The sequence below is a fragment of the Perissodus microlepis genome, chromosome 22, assembly GCF_051167445.1.
Source record: "Perissodus microlepis isolate ML-2025 ecotype Zambia chromosome 22, ASM5116744v1, whole genome shotgun sequence".
Classification (NCBI taxonomy): domain Eukaryota; kingdom Metazoa; phylum Chordata; class Actinopteri; order Cichliformes; family Cichlidae; genus Perissodus; species Perissodus microlepis.
In genome coordinates this window covers 6,916,912-6,940,066 of record NC_140481.1, presented here as the reverse complement: position 1 = coordinate 6,940,066, position 23,155 = coordinate 6,916,912, and the positions used below count along the sequence as shown (strand labels likewise).

General features: G+C 43.6%; 1 protein-coding gene across 1 annotated transcript; it reads right to left on the bottom strand.

The window, feature by feature from the left end:
* Positions 1 to 2,457: 2,457 nt before the first annotated feature.
* On the bottom strand, positions 2,458 to 20,327 carry LOC146362501 (CMP-N-acetylneuraminate-beta-galactosamide-alpha-2,3-sialyltransferase 1-like). Its single transcript, XM_084920198.1, has 6 exons — positions 20,049 to 20,327; positions 19,643 to 19,839; positions 19,291 to 19,458; positions 4,327 to 4,372; positions 4,098 to 4,217; positions 2,458 to 2,625 (listed from the first exon to the last, which is right to left on the bottom strand). The coding sequence occupies exons 1-6, from the start codon at positions 20,295 to 20,297 to the stop codon at positions 2,458 to 2,460; spliced, it is 948 nt and encodes a 315-aa protein (XP_084776324.1). The 5' UTR covers positions 20,298 to 20,327.
* Positions 20,328 to 23,155: the final 2,828 nt, after the last annotated feature.

The following is a 23,155-nucleotide window of genomic DNA, read 5'->3' as shown; positions in this document are numbered from 1 at the left end:
TGTGTGGGTGGGTGTGGTAGAGCGGGAATAGGGAGGCAGCTGAGGATGGGGAGAGAAGAAAGGGAGGGGCAAGCGGCCCCTCCCTGGGGCCAGCTCCCCCGCTGACGCCAGTAGGCACCCCCACACTCTGGAACCCACCAGGGCAAGGGGGCCCAGGCCCATCCGACCGGGGCCCAGTACAGCAGCGCCGCCCGGCCCTACAGAGCCCGGGACAGCCCACCCGACCCCACCTCAGAGAAAACTGCACCCACCCCGTCATCCACTCATCTTCCAGACTACACAAGACAATAGACGCCCAGGCTGAGATCTTCCTCCACCTCTCCTGTATCTCCCCCTCCTGCAGAGTGAGCTCCTGTAGAGAGGAGACCACCTGCTTTTTTCCTTTCTATTGGTAGGTGGCACAGTGCACTTGTTGCAAGTAAGCAAGCTAGAAGACTGGCAATCTTGCTGGGTATCCAGTTACGGAAGCAACACATTAACAAGAGAATTCTGAGTAAAACCAAAGTTACTGTCCCTAGTAACTAGTTACTTTGAAAGTAACGAGTAACTTGAAGTAACTGAGTTACTTTTGATAGAAGTAACTAGTAATATAACTAAGTTACTAATTTAAAGTATGTCAATAGAAAATTGTACTTAGTAGTCAGTATAATCTTTTAATAATATAAGTTTGCATATGGTAGTGATAGGATGTGCGATCCTTAATAGTCTGCAAAGGCTTTGTGTGCATTCCAGAGTGCGCTGGCATTCACACCCACACCCTGGGAGCATGGGAGAGGTCGTACCTTGTCTTATTGTTTTATAGTAGGATAAAAGTAGTTATGTCAAACTTTAGTCTAAGTGCTTAGATGAACTGTTGGACTTCCAGACCAGCAGATTTAGGGAAGTCGGTTATGGGGTTACACTCTGACTCCACACCTACACTCACACACACACACACACACACACACATATAAACATCCACATTCCAATGTATACACATCCACATTCCAATGTAAGGAACAAACACCCACTGATGTATAAAATAAAGACCAGGGAAGTCTCAGAGCTGCGAGTCTCTGAGCCCTCACTCTCGTGCGAGCGCTCTGGTGGCTGCCCTTGCTAGCAAGAAAACCTGTGTGTTTCTCCTCTCTGATTCTCTGCTGAAGAAGTGTTTTAGAATACATCTCTTGACAAAGTAACTTACCCAACACTGCTAACAACACATTAAAACGTTAACTTCAAGTATAAAGGTTTTGTAAAACTATTTACAGCAACTCAAATATCAAATGTACCCGAAATTCCAGCTCGCAGAGGGCACGAGAGCAGCATGCGCCTCATCGGATGAACGGAAGGCTGTGGTGTGTTCAATGACTACCAAATCATCAGAAATCCCACACTCAAAAAATGCCTGGGTTGCACTGGCAGCACAGATTTCACAACAGCTGGTCTCAGTGAGAGTGACAGCAAACACCTTGTCTGATCACGTGGTCTCTCTAGCTGTGCCACGGAACCAGCGGGGCCAGGCACTGGTTTTGCGATGCAAGCTATGAGGACACAGCGGTAAGGCCCAAATCAACAGAATCCAGAGCATCACAAAAGAAAAGGCCAGGCTGCAGTGGCTGTGAGTGCATGTTTCCAACTACATCCGGAAGGGTAACTGGCAGCAAAATTCAGGACACCTCCAGTCCACTCATAGAATCTCTGATCTGGAGGCTCATCTAATATGTACCTGGATGCCAACCCTACAGCCTCTTTTCCTTGATTTCTTCTTAGGATTTCCTGAGGCACTTTTTGTAATTAGCTCCTTTTCCTATCAGGAAAAGCGCACAAATAGTAGGGGGAAAGTTTCCTTGAACTATCCCAATCATCATAAAGGCGTTCCATAGACTTTTTGATGTGGAGCAGGGAAGAACAGTCATAAGTCACAGCGGCAGAGGTGCATTTATTAAACGTCAGGGTTGATATAATAGCATAAAATGTAATAGGAGATTGCAGACAGGTAGAAGCCAAGCACAGGCGTCATCTTGCTTGTCATCAGAAGCTACAATGATTTTAATCATTTTACATCTCACCAAGAGATGTAAGAGATACTGTGTGTGTGTGTGTGTGTGTGATTAATATATCAGTGGAACAGCTCAGATAGGGTAGCTAGAGAGACAAGACTAAAATGGTTTCAACATGTGCAGAGGACAGATAGTGGATATACTGGACAAAATATGCTGAAGAATAAGTTGCCGAAGGGGAGGAAAACTGTTTTATGAACAAAATGGACAACATATTTTGTATGGTGGTATACTGAAAGGACTTTATTGTATGTAAACACTTGCAAAAATAAGTAATCTCTGATACCCAACACGCAACTAATGAACAAAACTACACTTTTTTTTTTCTTTTTAGATCTACTATTCTTAAGTATTTTAATTCTACAGTTCTGGGGGCTGCTTATCTTAATGCCCCTGAGAGACACCAAAAGCCAGATTACCATCCTCTGAAAAAATGAATTTTCCGTTGATTATGAAGTTTCTCGATATATTGATATTCCACCCTTCCAGGATGTTGTCCAGTTTTCAGACGTGTGTTTTTGATTTGCTCATAGTAATGATCCCAGTTTCCATTCTTGTCTGCTCCAAATCCAAACACATTAACCTGAAGACACAAAAATGTGGATTATTAATCACAAATGAAATTAACATAAAATAATTATAGATTATAGACACTACAGATTTCATTAACATGCTTTAGCTCAGGGGTGTTGAACTCCAGGCCTCAAGGGCCGGTGTTCTGCAGGTTTTAGATATCACCCTGGGTCAACACACCCTAATCAAATGATTAATTCATTAACAGGCTTCTGGAGAACCCCAAGACATGTTAAGGAGGTAATTTAGCCATTTAAATCAGCTGTGTTGGATTAAGGACACATCCAAAACCTGCAGGACACCGGCCCTCGAGGCCTTGAGTTCGACACCTGTGCTTTAGCTTAATGCAGTGCAGGCGATTTGCCATTCTATTTTTCTTTTTTTCTTTTTTAAGTATATTTTATTAAAACCAAAAATAAAAATACAGTCTGTGTAAGTTAGGATTGTCAGTACTTGTCATAAATTCTACTACTAGCATCCTCACCATCCCCTGGAATTTTCTCATACCAAGAGCCTTATCAAGGCAATAGGAAAGGCCAAGAAACAAACACTTCAACATGCAAATACAGTAACAGTATAAAACTATAATAAATACACACAATTAATAATAAACAGATAAACTGAAGAAAGAGAAATAGGAAAGAAATCAAGGTTAATAGTTACCTGTTCCTGACTGATTAACTGATTGATGCATCAGTGTAAAGAGTGAGCTTATCCCCCCACTAATGTGTTCTGCATTGCTCTTAAAAAAGGTATTATTAGGGGACCAAGGACAGGGAGGCAAGTCCCTTGGTCCCCTAATTTCCTTGGAGGAAAGGACTCTAAAAGTAAAAGCCTCAAAAACTTATGTCTTGATGTATCCTCAATCATCTGTGTATGGAAATCTTGGTAAGTTAATTCTATTCATCTGGACATAGCATTTTCATTGGTAAAAATGTCCTACAGGTTTCCCAAGCCTCAACAGTACATTTGCATAATGACTGAAGATAGCATCACTCGCTAACAATCGGCTTTGAGGTCAGTTTTATGATTATTAATACACACATTTGTATGATCATAGATCAATTCTCCAGGAGTACCATTCACAGACAGTTGGGGAATGGCTGCAATGTAAAATTTAGTTCTCATTTTAATGCTCCAACCTCCACACCTTTTTAATTCATTCACTTCTCATTAGTACACGGGTCATCCAGCCTAGGGGCAACTGCCAGTTCCCGATGAGGCCTTCCAAATTCAATTCCCTATGAGGCCTTCCAAATACAATCACAGATTGTCTATCTGTGATTGTCAAATCTAAATAAGGGATATTGTCCCAGCTAGTTTAATGGTATTTAGGTAATTCTGCTCTAGAAATAACCAGATGGTAAAGATCCCTTGTGGTAATGCTTAAGCTGGAAATGATATCTATGCTCTCATGTACAACCAATGGGCCAATAATGAATGGTGTAGCAATGAATTATCATATCTGTTTCTTGAACCTACCTCATCACACAAGTACAAGCTGAGAACCAAAGTCAGAAAGCCAGTGGATGGATACCTCCCATGCTTTTTTAGCCAAACATAATGGACATATTTCATGAAAGCAGGGCTGAGGATCATCACCTATTAAAGATTACAATTAGACTTCAATGACAGTTTAGTAAATAATAGAATTACCTTTCTTATGACATATCATATTCTGGATGTTTGAAGAATAAGTCATTCTACTCACCAAATTCGTGTTAGTTTTCAAACCTGATTTAGCAGTTTCTTTTTGCCTGTTGGATATAACAATAACATGAAATAAGTCCAAGCTCAAAAATGCAACTGCATTTTAAAATATGGTGCAGTTTACCTTTGTGCTTTTGTAATGGTTTGTTTGTTTGTTTGTTTTCTAATTCTACACTGCCAGGGAGGCACCGAGACCATGACACAACTGTGCGTGTATATATTATGTTTTTGTCATGGTCTGTGGCCCTATGTCTGAGGAGTGTGTGGGCTGCCCTGGTGGCCACACCTCCGGGCTGGGCCATCACCTGCACACCTGCTTTCCATTCTGGGCAATTACCTGGAGGACTATTTAACCCACGCTGACGGATGCTCCACGCCAGTCCGTTAATCACCCCTCAGGGGTAACTAGGCTTCCCGCAAAAGCTTTGTACATATGTATCATTTGAACTGCGTTAATTCTGCCTTCATGTGCCTAGGGTACGATCCGCCGTTTGTGTCTGCTACCTGCCTGTCCTCCTGCTTGCGAGCAGTGCATCATCTGTCCTCATCCTTGCCTCCTCGGATTCGCTTCCCACGGACACACTCCCCCCCCCCTTCCGAGTCCCACTGTCCCGCTCTGATCGTAAGCCAATTACTAAAGCCCTGTCTTGTTGTGTCTCCCTATTTCCCAGCTCACTAGTAATTTTCTCCCCTTTCTGTTGCAGCCTCCCATGGTCCTGATTATGGCTTCCCTGTGTCGTTTATCTTCCCGTTTTTTCTTCAGTTCCTCGTTTTGTTTCTTTGGTTGTTCCGGGTCACCTTTTGTTAAAGCAATAAACTGTTTTCTTGCTCGCATTTGACTTATTGAGTCTGCTTTTGGATCCCGTTTGTGTGCGCGCACTGTGGTGCATGACAGTATTATTGTTGTTGTGCGCTCTCTCTCTCCCCCTCTCCTCTGTCTGGGTGGAGCTCATCTTAGGCTCCCGCCTCTGACCCACGCACCTGCCCTGATTACCAAACCTCCTGCTGATCTACCTGATTTCATGAACACTACTTAAGATGGCAGTTCAATACTTCTCATCGGGCTTAAGCCGCTTTGAAAACTAACCCTGAGATATGTTTTTGTGAATCTCTATCCAAATTTAAGACTGTTTGGTAAAGGCATCAGCGCAGTGCTGAAACATTTCTGACAAAGATATAAAAAAATAGGAATTCAGGATGGAAACACTTTTTCATACAACTGTGTAGGGTTAAAAATATAGCTTACATACCCCCATTAGTATTATATTATAGCCAGTTTTTTGCTTGATTACATGCTTTTGGAAGCCGTAAACAAGCTCCTGATATAAATCTGATGAGATATTTGACCACTCTTCTTGGTGGTAGTATAGGTAATTTTAATTAGCTGGCTTCCTGGCACAGAACTGTCAACAGATTTTCAATCTGTTGGGGCTGTGGGAAGGAACTTTATTTGTCTCAATATGTCACAACTTTGCTAAGATCTGAATGATGTCAGAGGATATTGGTTAGGATGTTCAGTTAAAAAAAAAACCCACAACCACCAAGGTTCAAGCCTGCCATGAACTGGAAACTGCTGGGACACAAAGCACCATTGTCTACAGTGAACTACAATTTCACATTTAGTTTAAAATACACACTTTCATGCTTGACTAAAATTTGCAGCTGGGCACATGAACAAAAAACTCCTGGAAAAATGATTATGGTCAGACAAAATAAAGATTGAGCTATTAGGCCATAAAGATAAGTGATGTGTTTAGAAAAGCAGTGGTGAGACTTTTAAATCTAAGAACACTGTGCCAACTGACAAGCATGGTGGTAATAAAATTATGCTCTGGGGCTGTTTTGCAACCGGAGGTAATGGTTGAAAAACGTCAATTCAGAGCTATAATTGAATTGAATATTGAGACTGACATGTTGAGCTCCAGAGGAATTTGCAAACATTTTTACACATCATAACTAATATAAGTCAGGGTAATATTTTTCTGGGCCAAGGGACTCTGAACAGAATGTCCCAGACTTAGGTTATAAGTAGAAAACAACAGGCTAGGAATTGCTAGATAATATTAATACAGCAAGGTTAGGGAGGGAGGTGTTTTTTTTCAGGAAAGGAGCAGGAAATGCAAGATGAGATCAGACGTGGATGCAGTGCAGAAGTTCCACTTGGAAGAAAGCAGGACTGGCCACATCATTTCCCATAAGAGGATAGTCATAATAATAATACTTGTTTTTGTTGTGGTATAAAACCACTTACAGGATATTACCCGCTTAAGGGGTCCTTTTCGTAAAGCAGACCGCTGGTTCACATCAAGGTGCAGCGCCGTAACTTGTAATTTCAACTTCTAAAATGAATTAAATATTTTAAAAGGTAGTCAGGGGTGCCCATTTAGCTCAGTGGAATGAGTACCATATCGCATAGCTGTGTATTTCCTTAAAGACAGACTGGCGACCTGTCCAGGCTGTACCCCGCCTCTCGCCCTATGACAGCTGGGATAGGCTCCAGCGCCCCCCGTGACCCTGAAAAGGAGAAGCGGAAGCGAATGGATGGATGGATGGATGGATGGACAGTTTGTCTGTTTGTATCTGGAAATCCCAGAGGATCTTTGATCGGCCATTCTCAACCACCGTAGGGCACATATTCACAGATGTTTCTGTATACTATGCTGACCACTTTGTTATAGAGTTCCATGTATGCCCTGCCTGCAAGCATTTTACACCCTGCTGTTATGTGCTGGATTGTTTCAGGGGCATCTTGGTACAGCCTGCACCTAGGCTCTTGTCTGTTGTTGTAGACACCCCCTGGCATCTAGTGCTCAGAGCTTGTTTCTCTGCCGCCATTATTAATTTCTCTGTGCTGTCTTTCAGTTCAGCTTTGTCTAGCCCCTGGTAGGATTTCTGGATATCAGCCACTTCTTTTACCTGACGGTGCTACATACTATGCAGGGGCCTGTTGTCCCATGATATTTCCTCTTCTTGCTCCTCTTCTTTCTTGGATTTCTGCTGCCTGAGGTATTTACTAACCAAACTAAGTTTGGTCTTGGCCATCTTCCTGATGTTCTCATGGATGTTTGTTGTTTCATCCTGGACAGTGGTTTTGACACCCACTAGTCCTCAGCCTTCTTCCTTTTGCTTACAGCGTACAGTCTCAGGGAGCTGGATATATGCAAGGTGATGAGCTTCCTTTTTTTTTTTTTATATCAGTGGCTTCTATCTCCTCCTTTTGCCATCTTATTATCCCATTGGGTCTCTCTTCACCAGCGGGGCATGGGTGTTGATTGCCCGGATTAGTGATGTGCGGATCGACACTGAAATATCAATTCCTCCAATACCAGTCATTTATGTTCTAGAATCGATTCTCATATTAAAATATCAATATTTTAGTAATTTAGGGTAAATTTGTAGTTTATCATTAACAGGAACAGAGTGGAAAGAAACTATACCATTCGGATTGTCTACATTGGAAGGAACTACTTCCTCTTCCGCCTTTCATAGTCATGTGCAAAATACGGCTGCATAAATGTGTCGCAGCCCCTTGGGGTGCGCACTCACAACAATGGCTGGGCGTAAATGGAGTCATGTGCAGACGTATTTTACCTCCACAAACAGCCAAGACACGGTTTGCGATACATGTGGCAAGACAGTGAGGTGTTGTGGCAACACCACAAACCTCGTCAAATACCTCACTGTAAATCATATCACAGAATATGACGAACGTATGTTGAGGCAAACTGAAGAAGAGGAGAGGAGAGGGGTAGGTGCTGCTAGGGTGAGACAGACGTCTCTCGCGGAGTCCTTTAGTGCTGCAGCCAGGCAACATGCTGAAATGGCACACAACTTCAGTTTTTTTATTTCTATATGATAATTCTGCATTATTAAGTGATAAGAACAAGTAATCTGATGTCCTGTAATCATTATGAAGCTATAATTTGAGATACAATAAAAGATATAGTAAAAAAAATAAGTTTTTGTACAAAGTATCGGTATCGGAACAGTATCGTCGATACCACCTTGAATTTTACTTTGTATCGGATCGGAAAGGAAATCAGTGGTATTGCACATCACTAGCCCACATCTTGTTTTTCCCATTCTGCTGCCTTCTCAGGCTTGCCTTAATCTCTGCAGGTATTTGGCTCTCGGATGAGGCGGATGCTTCTTTTGCCCTAATTAGCTTCAGTAACCACTAGGCATGATTCATGTCAGGGCTTGGTGCTGTCCAACTCTTTATACTTGAGACCCTTTCTTGGTCCACAAGAAAGTCTGCCACTGTGATGCATACTGGATCCCGTTCAGGGAGGTTTCTGCAGTCTGCTCTTTAATAGTAACGGGACTGATTCTTATATAGCGCTTTCTACTCTCCCGGAGTACTCAAAGCGCTGTATACAACATGCATCATTCTCCCATTCACACCCACTCATACAAGCACTTCCTTCTATACTTAAGTGCAATCTAAGCATTCACACATATTCAGACTCCAATGGACACATCGGAGAGCAACTTGGGGTTAGTATCTTGCCCAAGGATACTTGGCATGCAGACTGGGGAAGCCAAGGATCGAACCACCAACCTTCCAGTCAGTAGCTGATCTGCTCTACCACCTGAGACACAGCCACCCCAAATCCACGAGCCATTGAGCATTGCCGTTATGGGTTGCATATTTCTCCCAGATGCTCTTCCAGTACTGCTCCGTCTCCAGCCTTGGTGAGGATGTTTTCTTATCACTCTCTCACCAGTGAGCGTATATGTTGGTTCTGTGGAGTACAGATGGCTGATTCTCCTGCTTTCTATATGTCTGGTATACCTTTTTGGCTGGCCGAGGCTGTGAGTCTTTACCTGGCATTTTCCAAGGCCTCAGTTATGGTCAGCTTGCTAACTTCTTAGACATCCCTTTCTACAACATCCCTTTCTGCAGCTTCGATAGATGGCTTTCTTCTGTGCTACCTTGATCTTGGCCTCTAGTGTCTTTCTCCATGGAGGGCATTGCTCCTTTGGCTGTTTATTTTGTAGCAGCACATTCTCCGTGTTCGCTGTTGCTGTGGTACAGATCAGTGAGTTGGTTTCGGTTATGGTTGCAGTCATTCTCATAGACCTTCAGAGGGTACTTCACGTAACCTTGGTAACCGGCTACATAGGGTCCAGGTTTCTATCTTCACAATGATCCCATCTATCAGGTCGGCTGCTCTCGGACTCAACACCTTCACTGCAACAGTTGTACTTGGGCAAGATACTCAACCCCGTCTTTCTGCATAATAGCAGTGTTGGAACACACTGTGGTACTATACTGTTGTGAGCATCAGTTGAACAGTATTGTATTGCAGAAAGTAGTGTGTTGATACAAAAATGGTAAGAAAAAGGAAATTAACAATGGAAGAAAGACAGACCATCATTACACTTAAAAATGTAGGTCTTCCCTATAGAGAAATTGCAAAGAAAGTCAAGGTGTAAGTGAGTACAGTTTGCTTCACCATTAACAAACTGGGGCAAACTGTGACAGGAAGAAGTCTGGTAGGCCCAAAGCAACAACTTAATCAGAGGACAGGTTTCTGAGAGTTAACAGCTTGCATGACAGGTAGTTCACAGGACAACAGCTTCAAGCACAGCTTAATAGTGTTCATAGTAAGCAAGTCTCAGTTTCAACTGTAAAGAGAAGACTTCAAGCTGCAGGTTTGACAGAACGAGTTGCAGCAAGAAAGCCATTGCCAAGATGTCAGAATAATACAAAGAGTGCTTGCCTGGGCCATGAAACACCACCACTGGACTACTGAAGACTAGAAGAAGGAATTATGGACTAATTAATCAAAATAAATCAAAATATGCATGAGCTAGTGTTTATGCATATTTGTAAGTGTAACTTGTAAATATTTACTAACCAAACTTAGTTTGTTATACCTCAGGCAGCAGAAACCCAAGAAAGAAGAGGAGCAGGAGGTGGAAATATCATGGGACAACAGGTCCCCGGTATAGTATGTACCACCGTCAGGTAAAAGAAGTGGCTGATATTCAGAATTCCTACCAGGGGCTGAACAAATGTGGATGAATGGCATAACAATGGGCCTCAGGATCTCGTCGAGGTATCTCTGTGCATTCAAAATGCCAGCAATAAAATGCACCTGTGTTCGTTGTCCATAACATACGCCTGCCCGTACCAGAACCCTACCGTCACCATGGGACACTCGATCCACAATGTTGACGTCAGCAAACCACTCACCCACATGTCACCACACACGCTGTCTGCCATCTGCCCTGAACAGTGAAAACTGGGACTCATCTGTGAACAGAACATCTCTCCAACGTGCCAGACACCATCAAATTTGAGCAGTTGCCTACGCAAGTTGGTTACAATGGCGAACTGCAGTCAGGTCCAGACCCTGATGAGGACGACAAGCATGCAGATGAGCTTCCCTGAGATGGTTTTGACAGTTTGTGCAGAAATTCTTCGGTCATGCAAACTCATTGTTGCTGCAGCTGTGCGGGTAACTGGTCTCAATGGATCCTGTGGGCTGGTGTGGTTACACGTGGTCTGCTGTTGTGAGGCTGGTTGAATGTACTAGAGTTGGATGTCTCGAGACCGGTCTAGCTTTTACTAGTCCCGCCTAGGGACCCCAAAGCGCTTTACACACCCAGTCATCCACCCATTCACACACACATTCACACACTGGTGGAGGCAAGCTACAGTTGTAGCCACAGCTGCCCTGGGGCAGACTGACAGAAGCGAGGCTGCCATATTGCGCCATCGGCCCTTCTGGCCAACACCAGTAGGCGGTAGGTAGGTGAAGTGTCTTGCCCAAGGACACAACGACCGAGACTGTCCGAGCCGGGGCTCAAACCGGCAACCTTCCGGTTACAAGGCAAACTCCCAACTCTTGAGCCACGGTCGCCCGTGGACATAAGGGGCTTCTTTCAAAGAAAAAACTCAGGTAGATATTATTTTATATATTATGCTTTTTATGTTGTTCAGTATATTTCTATGCAAAATGAGGAATTTCAATACACAGCAGTATATTCACAGTTAAAACCAGATATTTATATACACTTTAGGGGAAAAAAAACATAAAAACACTTATTTAGAGTAAAGTTCTTTTGTTTTAGATAAATAAATATTGAAATAACTTTTGAATTAGTTAAATGTCAGAATAAAGAGAGAGAGAGAGCTGTCTATTTTTTATCACTTATCACTTATAAAATTTAGGAGTACATATTCACTAACTTTATTGTTAATTAATAAGAAAACTCCAGACGATTCCATTCTGAGCTTAAGAAGCCTCTGATAGGTTAGTAGAGTCCATGTGAGTAAATTGGTGGCACACCTGTGGATGCATATAACTTATATAAGGCACCCCAAAAACACAGAGCCTGTTTCTTTGACATGGGAAAATCAAGAGATGTCAACCAAACCAGCAGGAAAAGAATTGTGGAGCTCCATAAGTGTGGCTCAATTTTAAATACAATTTGGGTGCCATTTGCAATTAAGAAATACATACAATTTCTCTCTTTACTCTTAAATTTAACAAATGTGTTTTTTATATTTATCAATCTAAAAAAAATAAACATTTAGTCTGATTTGATGTTACAATTAAAAAAGTGTTTGTGTTTTTATCTGAAGAGTATGTAAATATCTGGTTTCAACTGTATAGTTGATGATGTTGGTGTATTGTGTATTGTGATTGTCAGCACAAAGAGGGAGAGAGAGGAACAGAGAGGGAGATGGACAGGAGAATGAGGACAGAACAGAGATGGAACAAGATTCAGGTGAGACAGACATATTAGTCAAATCGTTGTTTGACAAAACTCATCAGAACATGTATCTAGTACCTAGCGTATCTTTTTAGACACCATTTGTTACTTTTCAAATTCTATATTTATTAAGTTATGCAGGCCTGTTTGCACAACAAGACTAAATAATTATATAAACTTTTCTGAATCTAAATAGTGTACTTTGGTAGAATTAAAAAATAAGTGTAGTGCAGATCTATGATGATTTTTAGTGCTACTATCATCTAGTTTTGATTCTGGTTCTGTCTTTGTTAAGTCCTAAGTAGTCCTGATTTTGAACTGTTGTAGTCCTGTTTTAATAACGGATCAATTCTGGGTCTAATTGAATTGGGGTTTAGTCCTCGTGTCTTGATACAGCCCTGATTTTGTTCTGCCTTGCTGCTTAATTAAAAAACTAGTTTAAGGTGTCCTGCAGATGTGATATATTTTTTTTCCTATATGAAGCCATTTTAACCCCCCCCCCTCCCCTCCATCCCACATGCATACTACCGTTTAGGGCTAAGTCCCAGGTGTTATATAATGTCTGGCTCCGCCTCTGCAGTCAACAGTATCCATGACACACAACGTAACGTTCGATAATGTGTCATGTGCAAAAGCTGTACATTTGGCTAGGTTTAGTGTAAGCGAGGCTTTCTGAAAACGGCTGAAAACGAGAGAGAGTGTTTGTAAGTGGTCAGACCAGATGGATGAGTAAATGACAACATCATCCAAGTAGGCATCGCAGTTATTCACGCCTGCCAGTACTTTGGCCATAAGGCGCGGGAAGGTAGCGGGTGCATTACGCAACCCAAACGGCATGACCGTGTACTGGAGAAAATGATCTGGCGTGACAAAAGCAGATATTTCAGATGCTCTGGGAGTTAAAGGTACTTGCCAGTAACCTTTTAACAGATCAAGTTTGGTTACAAAAGATGCCGATCCCACTCTATCAATACAATCCTCCATTCTAGGAAGAGGAAATTAATCAGGTTTGGTAACAGCGTTAATGGAACCTCTCCAGAGCACTTTGACTTTCCGGGTGGTATGGACTGGATTTTACATGTTTTATCTGCAACTCCTCCACAACCTGTGCAAACACTTTTGAAGTAAAATTCGTTCCTTGGTCTGTTTGAATAACCTTTGGAAGCCCGAAAGTAGAGAAAAACTTAATTAGTGCTTTTATTACCGGTTTTGCTTTCAGCGTGTGTAGTGGAATTGCCTCCGGGAACCTTGTTGCTGAACACATTATCGTAAGGATGTATTGGTGTCCGGATTTAGTTTTTGGCAGGGGACCCACACAATCCAATATCACTTTTTCAAACAGCTCGCCTATTACTGGAATAGGATGTAACGGAGCAGGTGGGATTGGTCTGTTAGGTTTCCCCGCCATCTGACATGTGGTACAGGTACGGCAATATGCCACCACATCAGCTTTCAAAAGAATTTGCGCAACACCCGATGATAAGTTTTGTTCACCCCGAGATGTCCAGCCATGCTGGCATCATGCGCTAAGGTAAGCACCTGCCCTCGATGTGGCTTCGGCACCACCACCTGCGTAGCACCACGCAAACCACTCCTCCTCATAAGAACTCCATCTTGCACAAAAAAAAGAAGTGGGGGATTTACTTTCTGCACTCGCGGCTGCGGATATAAAACAGGGAGCCAGTGACGAGTCATTTTGCTGAGCGGTTATCAGTGCATCCCTACTTAACTTTTCATCCAACTCTGGCATCAGTTTTGTCACATCATTGCCGCTTCCTATTCTGCCACTCTCACAGCTGGGAGACTTTCTTTTATCTAGCGTCGCCATAAATGTGTCAGCGACATCCATAATATCGTCAAATTTGCGCGATTGCGCACGAGTAATAGCACAAACAGGAAACACACTTGATATAGGGGTGTCCCGAAGAATAGTAACAGGCACTTTATCCCTCTCTTCTCCCGTCACAGAAACGAAGCCTGTGGTGATAAATGGTTTAAAACGTGGCTCTATTTCAGCATCCGCATGGTGCAAATCATGGGTGGAATGCATTTTAGGTGAAGGGAAACTTTAATAAGACCTATGCCGGCTGGATTTTTAGAGCCTTTGCGCTGCTCCTTCCTCCGGAGCTCGGGACAGACAGCGATCAGATGTCCGGGTTTGCGACAATAAAAACAGTCGCGATTACCACCATCCTCCTGTCTATCCTTCCGTCCTACCTTTGGTGATTTTATTTTCCTCTCCTGTCCCACCCTGATATTTTGTGCGACAGCGGCTGAAAATATAGTTTTGTGAGTGAGAGTAAACTCATCAGCCATCACTGCCGCTTTAGTAAGTGACGTCACCTTTTGCTCATTCAGATAAATGACTACTTGGTCCGGCAAACATTTTTTGAATTCCTCTAACAAAAGAAGCTCTTTCAGCCCCTCAAGATCCTTTACTTTACTGGCCTGCAACCATCGTTCAAACAAGCGACTCTTTTCACGGGCAAACTCCACAAACGTCTGATTGGCAGTTTTTTCACACTTCTTAAATTTTTGACGGTAGGCTTCTGGGACAAGCTCATATGCCTGCAACACAGTCTTCTTCATGATGTCATAATCCAGGCTATCTTCAATTGATAAACTGGTACACACCTCCTGGGCTTTGCCAACCAGTTTGCATTGCAATAACAGTGGCCAAAACTCCTTCGGCCAGTTTAACACGGCCGCTATACGCTCAAAAGCATTAAAATAGGAGTCCACTTTGGCCTCACGAAATGGGGGAACCAGTTTAACGTGCTTAGTGATGTCAAAACCTGTCGAGACAGCGGTGGATGTACTAGGATGACTAGAGGCAGATGTGGAGGGCTTTCGCTCCAGCTCCAAAGCTCTGACACGGAGGTGCATTGCTTGTACCTCAAGCTCTTTAGCACGGGTTTCCACCTCCCTTATACGGAGGGTCAAACGGAGATCCGTAGACCGCCCCGCCAGGGGTTCCCCGGCCGTACCAGACTCAGCTGCTTCAGACTCCGCCTCAGCAGCATCAGAGTCCACCTCAGCTGCATCAGACTCCACCTCAGCCGAGAGCACGTTAACAGGCCCTTTGGCATCCGGCTCAGTCTCCGGAGCCACCTTCACACCCCCACCGCCAAGCTGCTCTACAGCTGCCTTCGGGGCAGAAAGGATGCCTCGCTCCACCAGCCCTGCACACAAAGCGTCCTTAACCTCCGCTTTACGGGCACTATAGGACACTTGAACATCATAAAAACTAGCAATAATGAGCAAATCCGCTTTCCTGCACTTCACCATTTTATCCCATGAAGGCGAAGTAACAAAATCATCCAAAGAAAACTCCATAATCCCACACACCTACTATCCCCACACCAAGAAAACTGCCAAACAGACCAAAACACAACAAAAAACAACAGCAGAAGAAGGCAGAGGATGAGCCCCCAATTCATGTTACGACCCGTCTAGGGCCAGGCAATAACATGAGTGAGGCACTCGCTTCCCCCCCAAGACCTAAGCAGCCACAGGAAACAAATCCGGTCGTTACAATGTGGTTTATTTACAATGTGGCTGACAACTGTTCAATTCTGTAGTCGGTATCCGTAGCCAGTCTTGTCAATGATGTCATTGAGGGGGTTCAGGCCTATGCAGAACAGCAGTGGGGACAGATCCCGCACTTGATGGTGAGTGTTGTCCACCACATCCCCATTGAGCTCCTGATGAAGGCTCTTAGGATCCTATTGATCTTGTATAGGTCTAGGCAGTCCAGTATCCAGCTGTGGGGCATCGAGTCATAGGCCTTCTTGTAATCAATCCAGGCAGTGCACAGGTTGGTCAGCCTAGTCTTGCAGTCTCGGGCAAATGCTCGGTCTACACATCTGGTATTCTTGCCAATCCCTGTCTGTGCCCCACTCATGTATTGAGCCATGTGCCTGTTCATCTGCCTGATAGGAGCTTCCATGTGGTACTGAGGCAGGTTATTGGTTGGTTGTTGGATGGGACCAGTCCCTTCTGTGAGTCCTTGAGGATCAGGACTGTCTGGCCTTCGGTAAGCCATTCTGGGTGTCTCTCGTCAACTAGCAGCTGGTTCATTTGTGCGGCCAGGTGCTCATGAAGTGCAGTTAGCTTCTTCAGCCAGTAGGCGTGTACCATGTTGGGAACTGGTGCTGTCCAACTCTTTATACTGGAGACCCTTTCTTGGATGTCTGGTACAATCCGTCTGTTGATCTCCCGTTCCCTTCTCCTGTCACTCGTGAAGACCCCGAGACACTCAAACTCCTCCACTTGGGGCAGGAACTCGTCCCTGACCCGGAGTGGGTATTCCACCCTTTTCCGGCTGAGGACCGTGGACTCAGATTTGGAGGTGCTGATTCTCATTCCCACCGCTTCACATTCGGCTGCGAACCGTTCCAGTGCGAGCTGGAGGCCCTCACCCGATGAAGCCAACAGAACCACATCATCTGCAAAAAGCAGAGATGAGATCCTGAGACCATCCAAGTGAAAGCCTTCTGCCACTTGACTACGCCTAGAAATTCCGTCCATAAAAAGTTATGAACAGAATCGGTGCCCTGGCAGAGCCCATCATCCACCAGGAACGAGTACGACTTATTGCTGGCTATGCGGACCAAGCTTTTGCAATGGTTGTATAAGGACTGAATGACCCATAGCAATTCGCCAGACACCCCATACTCCCAGAGCACCCCCCACAGGACCCCTTGAGGGACACGGTCAAATGCCTTCTCCAAGTCCACAAAACACATGCACCCTAAATCCTTGAGAGGATGAAGAGCTTATCCAGTGTTCCACAACCAGGACGAAAACCGCATTGTTCCCCCTGTATCCAAGGTTTGACTAACGGACGGACTCTCCTCCCCAGCACCCTGGCATACACTTTCCGAGGGAGGCTGAGGAGTGTGATTCGCCTGTAGTTGGAACACACCCTCCGGTCAGGAACTCGGGGCGGACCTCATGCATCCCTGGGGCTCTGCCACCAGTGGCGGGTTATCCCCTTTGTCCCCAGACTCTGCTTCCTACACGGAAGACGTGCCAGTGGGATTAAGGAGGTCCTCGAAGTATTCCTTCCACTGCCCGACAATTTTCTCAGTCGAAGTCAGCCGCACTCCACCCGCACTATACACAGTGCAGGTAGATCACCGCTTTCCCCCTCCCGAGTCGCCTGACGGTTTGCCAGAATCTCTTCGAGGCAGTCCAAAAGTCTTTTTCCATGGCCTCTCCAAATTCCTCCCACACCTTCAGCCACCGCCCGCGTTGCGTTCCGCTTGGCCTGCCAGTACCTATCAGCTGCCTCCAGAGTCCCACAGGCTAACCAAGCCCGGTAGGACTCCTTTTGCAGCTTGGTGGCTCCCCTCACCTCTGGTGTCCACCATTTGGTTCAGAGATTACCACCACAACAGGCACCAACTACCTTGTTCAGCATCTCCATTGCAGAAGCCGCTGCACTGAGCTGCGGCTGCATGGTCCATTCGGACTCAATGCTGTTGAGGATCTCACAGACCTCTGCTAGGCATTCCCAGCACACCCCCACTATGCGTTTAGGTGCATCAGGTCTGTCCATTGTCCTCCCCCTCCACCTGATCCAACTATCAATTGACAGCTCAGCCCCTCTCTTTACTTTTAGTGTCCAAACATGTGGCCTCAGGTCTGGTGATACAAACAAAATCGATCATCGACCTGTGGTTTAGTGTGTCCTGGTGCCATGTGCACTTATGGACATGGTGTTCGTTATCGCCAAACTGTGGTTTGCACAGAAGTCCAATAACAAAACACCGCTCGGGCTCAGATCCAGGAGGCCGTTCTACCCAATCACGCCCCTCCAGGTCTTGCTGTCATGGCCCACGTGAGCATTGAAATCTCCCAGTAGGACAACAGAGTCCTCAGGGGGAGCACCCTCCAGTACCCCACCCAGGGACTCCAAGAAGGCTGGGTACTCTGAACTGCCACTCAACGCATAAGCACAGACGACGGTCAGGATCCATTCCCCGACCCGGAGGCGAAGGGAACAAACCCTTCATGAGACAATATTGCACTAATTGCCACTTTTAGTCTTGTACGGCTCAAATTTGTACTGGTGCTCACTCCTGCCACTTTATCTCATGTGAAATTATATTGTCCCCCCTCCGACCTACCTCAATACATGTCACTTTTCTATTTCTCTCTTTTATGTCTTTCTGTAAGTATCAACAGGAAGTTGAGCCGCTGGTACTCTGGTGCAGTCAGAACAATCTGGAGCTGAACATGCTTAAGACTGTAGAGATAATAGTGGACTTCAGGTGACATTAACATCAACATTGCTCCATCTCACCATATCAGACTGCCCGGTGTCTACTGTGAAGATCTTCAGGTTCCTGGGTATTACTATCTCCCAGGACCTGAAGTGAGAGACTAACATCTCCTCCATCCTCAAAAAGACCCAGCAGAAGATGCACTTCCAGAGACAACTGGAGAAGTGTAGTCTTCCACAGGAGTTGCTGATCCAGTTCTACACTGCAGTCATTGAATCTGTCCTGTGCTCCTCCATTACAGTCTGGTATGGAGCAGCCACTAAAAAGGACAGGTGCAGACTGCAGTGGACTTTACGGGCAGCAGAAAGGGTCATTGGAACCCCCCTGCCCTCCATCCAGGACCCGTACCTCTCAAGAACCAGAAAACAGGCAGGGGAAATCATCACAGATTCCTCACACCCTGGACACAGACCTTTTGACCTGCTGCCTTCTGGCAGATGGTATAGAAGCCTGCAGACCAGGACCACCCAACACAGGAACAGTTTCTTTCCGAGTTTATGTACACTCTGTGGTATTCATTTCTGTAATCCTGTATTTTCTGTATATAAGGATTTAGACATTTTTATATTGTGGTTTATGTATATTGTTCATTGTGTCGCTCATATATTGTGTATTTTACATTGTTGTGCTTGAGAGACACCAGCGACCGGAACCATATTCCTTGTATGTGTTTGTGCATGCATACTTGGCTAATAAATGCGATTCGGATTCTGATCATTTTTTTCCCCATTACTTTTATTTCTTGTGGGCTCTCCTTTCTTCATTCATCTTTTTCTTTTAGAAAATATAAAACATCATGTTTTGCTTTTTTTTTTTATATACAAAAGTGTATATTCAAAGGATTTTGTCTTGCAGTTATGCATTAAGACTACACTTTCAAATCATAAATGTTAAATCACCAAGATACAAGACCAAATAAAAATATTACCTTTGTAATACACACATACCTTTGAGTAAAAGACCGGATAAGCCACTGTAGATCGTAAATTTTGAATGGAAAAAACACAAGATATGCGGTGTTGTCCAATTGTTTGAAACTCCTTGGATACATCACATGGTATGTTGTTTTGTTTCCAACATCTCTTTCAAAGCCTTTTGTGGGCCCAAGGTTTATTCTAAAAAGCACAGAGGATATATTGTTCATATTATCATCTATTGGATGATATATGTAGAATGAACGTCCATACTGGGGAAAGAAAATATCTTATTCAATTGAGTTTTAAAGGTTTTAGCAATGCTTACAGATATTTAAAGATAACACATGCATGAAGATTTCAAAACAGTATGTTCTACTCTTACCTTATGACAATATCATGAAAGTCTATCAGTGGTCCATAATGCGATCCATTGAGATTACCAGAATTCCCAACCACAGCACAAGTTCTACAAAGGTCAGGGCTGGATCTTATGAAATTGACTTTGGTTGGGAAGATCTGAAAAACCTTGTCCACTGTTTTATTGTAGAAAGTGAAGTTGCGTCTGTCTGTCTGTATGCCCTGACATAACAAAAGTAATTAATTAATTTGTTGAGTTCACTAGCTTTTTTGTACTAACTGATTATTCTGAGAGTATATTTATTTTAAAAAAAAATCCCTATTAGCACTGGAAATGTGGTTAAAAAGATGATAACGACTTGTCTTTGAAATCAGTAAAAAAGTATACATACCTACATACATACGTTTAAAATACAGAAGTTAACATTTACCTTCCACCAGTTAAATGTATCCTCTGAGATATTGTTTGTGGGTGATAGAAAGGGATCAGGAGATTCTTTCATAAGTTCACTAAGCCATGGGTCATATTCCATTAAACATTTGTTGCAGGCACAAACACTTTCATTCTGAGGGAGGAAGAAATCCTGGTACACATTTAAAATCCATGAAGCTCTAGAAAAGACTCCAATGGCAGTGGCACACAGCAAGACAAAGAAAACTAATAGTTTCCTCTGAAGCATCTTCACACCTTGATATTCTTGAAAGAGGATCTGATCCGTTCTGTAGATACAGTACAAAACACAGGATTTAACAATGTGATAACACATGACCATACAGAATCACGTCATCACGCTGCAAACAAGACCAAACTGTTTATTACCACAATGATACTCAAAACAAGACCTTAGCCTTAATGATAGGATGCAACTAATGTCTACAAACATGCTTGGACTAATTGTTACTTCCACATCTCCAAAAGTTAATTCTGTTCATCTGGACATAGCGTTTTCAGTAGGAGAAACATTTCGTCACTCATCCAAGTGACTTCTTCAGACTCAGCTGACTGCAGGTTTCCCCACTCTTATAAGAAGTGCATTTGCACCATGACTGAAACCGGCCCACTGAAGGAACAATGGGCTGGGAGGTCAGTTCCTTCATCATAATTACGCAAATTCTCATGACCATTGATCAACAACCACTGATCAAAGCCCACTGATCAATGGCCATGAGTACCATTCACAGAGAGTTGGGGAATTGGCTGCAATCACAGCATTGTATGATGGCAAAATATATACCCTTAGGCCCCCTCCTCAATTCAGAGATGGTCTTTCCCTTTTTACATAAATGGCGTCCTTGACTCCCCACTCAAACCAGCGTTCCTCCCTGTCCAGGATGTGTACATCCTCATCATTGAAAGAGTGTCCACTGGCCTGTAGGTGTAAATAGAATGAGGAGTCCTGGCCTGACAAGGTAGCTCTTCTGTGTTATGGCATCCACTTCGCCAGAGGTTGTTTGGTTTCCCCGATATATAAATCCTGGAAATCCTCCTGGCACTTAACAGGGTACACTATGTGTTGGAGTCAAATTGTTAAATGTTGTCATTGTGTTTCTTAAATTTGTAAAGTCTTAGTTCAAGGAGCATGATCAAAGACATTCCTTTGTCTCTGACCAACTCTCCAGCTACTCTGGTGCTGGGGGAGGCTTTATTATAGGCACATCCTATCTGAAAGATCTGTTTCTTGTGTGGTAAGCTTCCTGCTTTTATGACCCTTTTGGTGAGCAGGAGATCACACTAGCTGCGAGGACTGCTTGTTGAAGAAGTTGGGTTGGAGATAGGTGACGAGCGTTGAGCTCCAAGAGCTTGGTTCCGACCAGCCTTCCCTTGCTAGCTAGTAAAAACCACCGAAAGGAGGTCTGTTGGTGCCTACTTTGTGTGTGAACGCGCGCGTGAGTTTTTGCGGGCTCTAGACAAAAGAAATAACATTTGTGTTGATGAAATATGAATGATAAATGAAGAGTGTTTGGTGTTTCTCAGCCTGAAACAACTGTAATCCCACTTTCTGTTTTTAAGAAAGGAGGGTTCAAAAAACAGAGAGAGAGAGAGAGAGATGTGTGTTGTTTAAGCAGTGATGAGAATAATGAAAATGTCTTAGTTTGTCACTTTTAGGTGAAAAGCAGACCTGGATCAATTTTCCACATGCAGCAGTTGGAAGAAAACTGTAGGTTTAACATCATTACGAAACACTCAGGCCGAGCTTTTGACTGAGTGGTGTTTACAGCTTAACTCCCATGTGTTCCTCACCCTGAGAAAACAAGCTCCACGGAAGCTAACCTCTGCCTGAAACCAAGGAGTGCAGTTCCAGAAGCACAGGCAGGAACATCAACAGTTGGCAGCAGCCCAAGAGACAACAGCAGAGTCCTGAGTAGGAAGGTCCAGCAGCAGTGTGTGCAAACGGCATCAGAGAGAAAGAAAACCCATCATCATGGATGGATGGAGATGCGTTTCCAGCAAGCTGCAACTTCACTGTGTGTGAAGATGACTTTTGAGGAGACTGTCTGAGTAACATTTGCCACGTTTGGAGTGAAATGGCAAGATGAGACAGTGGGAAAACACAGGACAAAGCTGCTATTGGACTGCAAAGTGGGAGAGGAGAATGGAGTGAGAGGAGCAGGTGAGAATACAGAAGGAGGCTGTTCGTTTAGTGTGGGAAATCAAAATTTGGGTTAGCAATCCTGGGAAAAAAGGAAACTGCTTTAAGTGGGGAAAATTGAGAAGGAGTCTGGACTACAAAATGAGAAAGGTACACAAAAACACACACAAACAGAAAATGCATTAACCATACTAACCCTACATACACATACAATGACACTCATAAAGACCAGACAGTGTCTAAGCATGAGATTCTGTTTGTCATCTTGTCCAAGTCACTAGTGAGATGAAAAGTGATACATAGACTAGTGTCTAATATTATAGTAGGACAGATGATTGCATTATAGCCTGGAAGAAAACAGAATGCTGATGAAGGGTCTTGAATGAGTGAGCTGATTGTTGAGTTTCTGGTGTGTGAAGAAGTTTTAACATGGCACACATTTGGTTACATGAGAAGAAACTCATTATGTGATAAGACAACAGGGTTATGTTGTGTTGTGTGGCTGATTGGATGAATATTTGAGATTAAATTGGCTGATGATTTGTCTTTTGTTACAAAGTTGAGCCTGCCAATTAGGTTTGGTATGATTTCCTCCCTGAGACGAGGAACAAGTGTCATGACTTAACAAAGCCTTTCTTTCTTTTCTTTTCCTTTTTATTTTGTTACTTTCATAGTGCACTGAAAGTTTTGTTTGATAATTTAAGTGAGTTTCTCCAAATTAAAATGGACTCGGGAGAAAGCCACTTATTTGGGACAATCAAAAAGCGAGTCTCTGTGTAAAAGGATTCAACAAGGTTATCCAGTCTAAATACTTTTTCTTTTTTGAAATGTCGTCGTTTTGCTGAGGGTGGAAACAAAATGCGATGATAGGTTCCACTATCAGCAAAGAAAGAAAGAAAGAAAGAAAGAAAGAAAGATAGATGAGTGAAAATAAAAAATAGGGACTG

Coding starts and splice junctions, on each gene's coding strand:
- LOC146362501 (XM_084920198.1), bottom strand. CDS start 20,297: ATGCTTCAGAGGAAACTATTAGTTTTCTTTGTCTTGCTGTGTGCCACT. Junction 4,373..19,290: donor ATCCGGTCTTTTACTCAAAG/GTATGTGTGTAT, acceptor TATATCCAACAG/GCAAAAAGAAACTGCTAAAT. Junction 4,218..4,326: donor TGAAAACTAACACGAATTTG/GTGAGTAGAATG, acceptor AATCTTTAATAG/GTGATGATCCTCAGCCCTGC.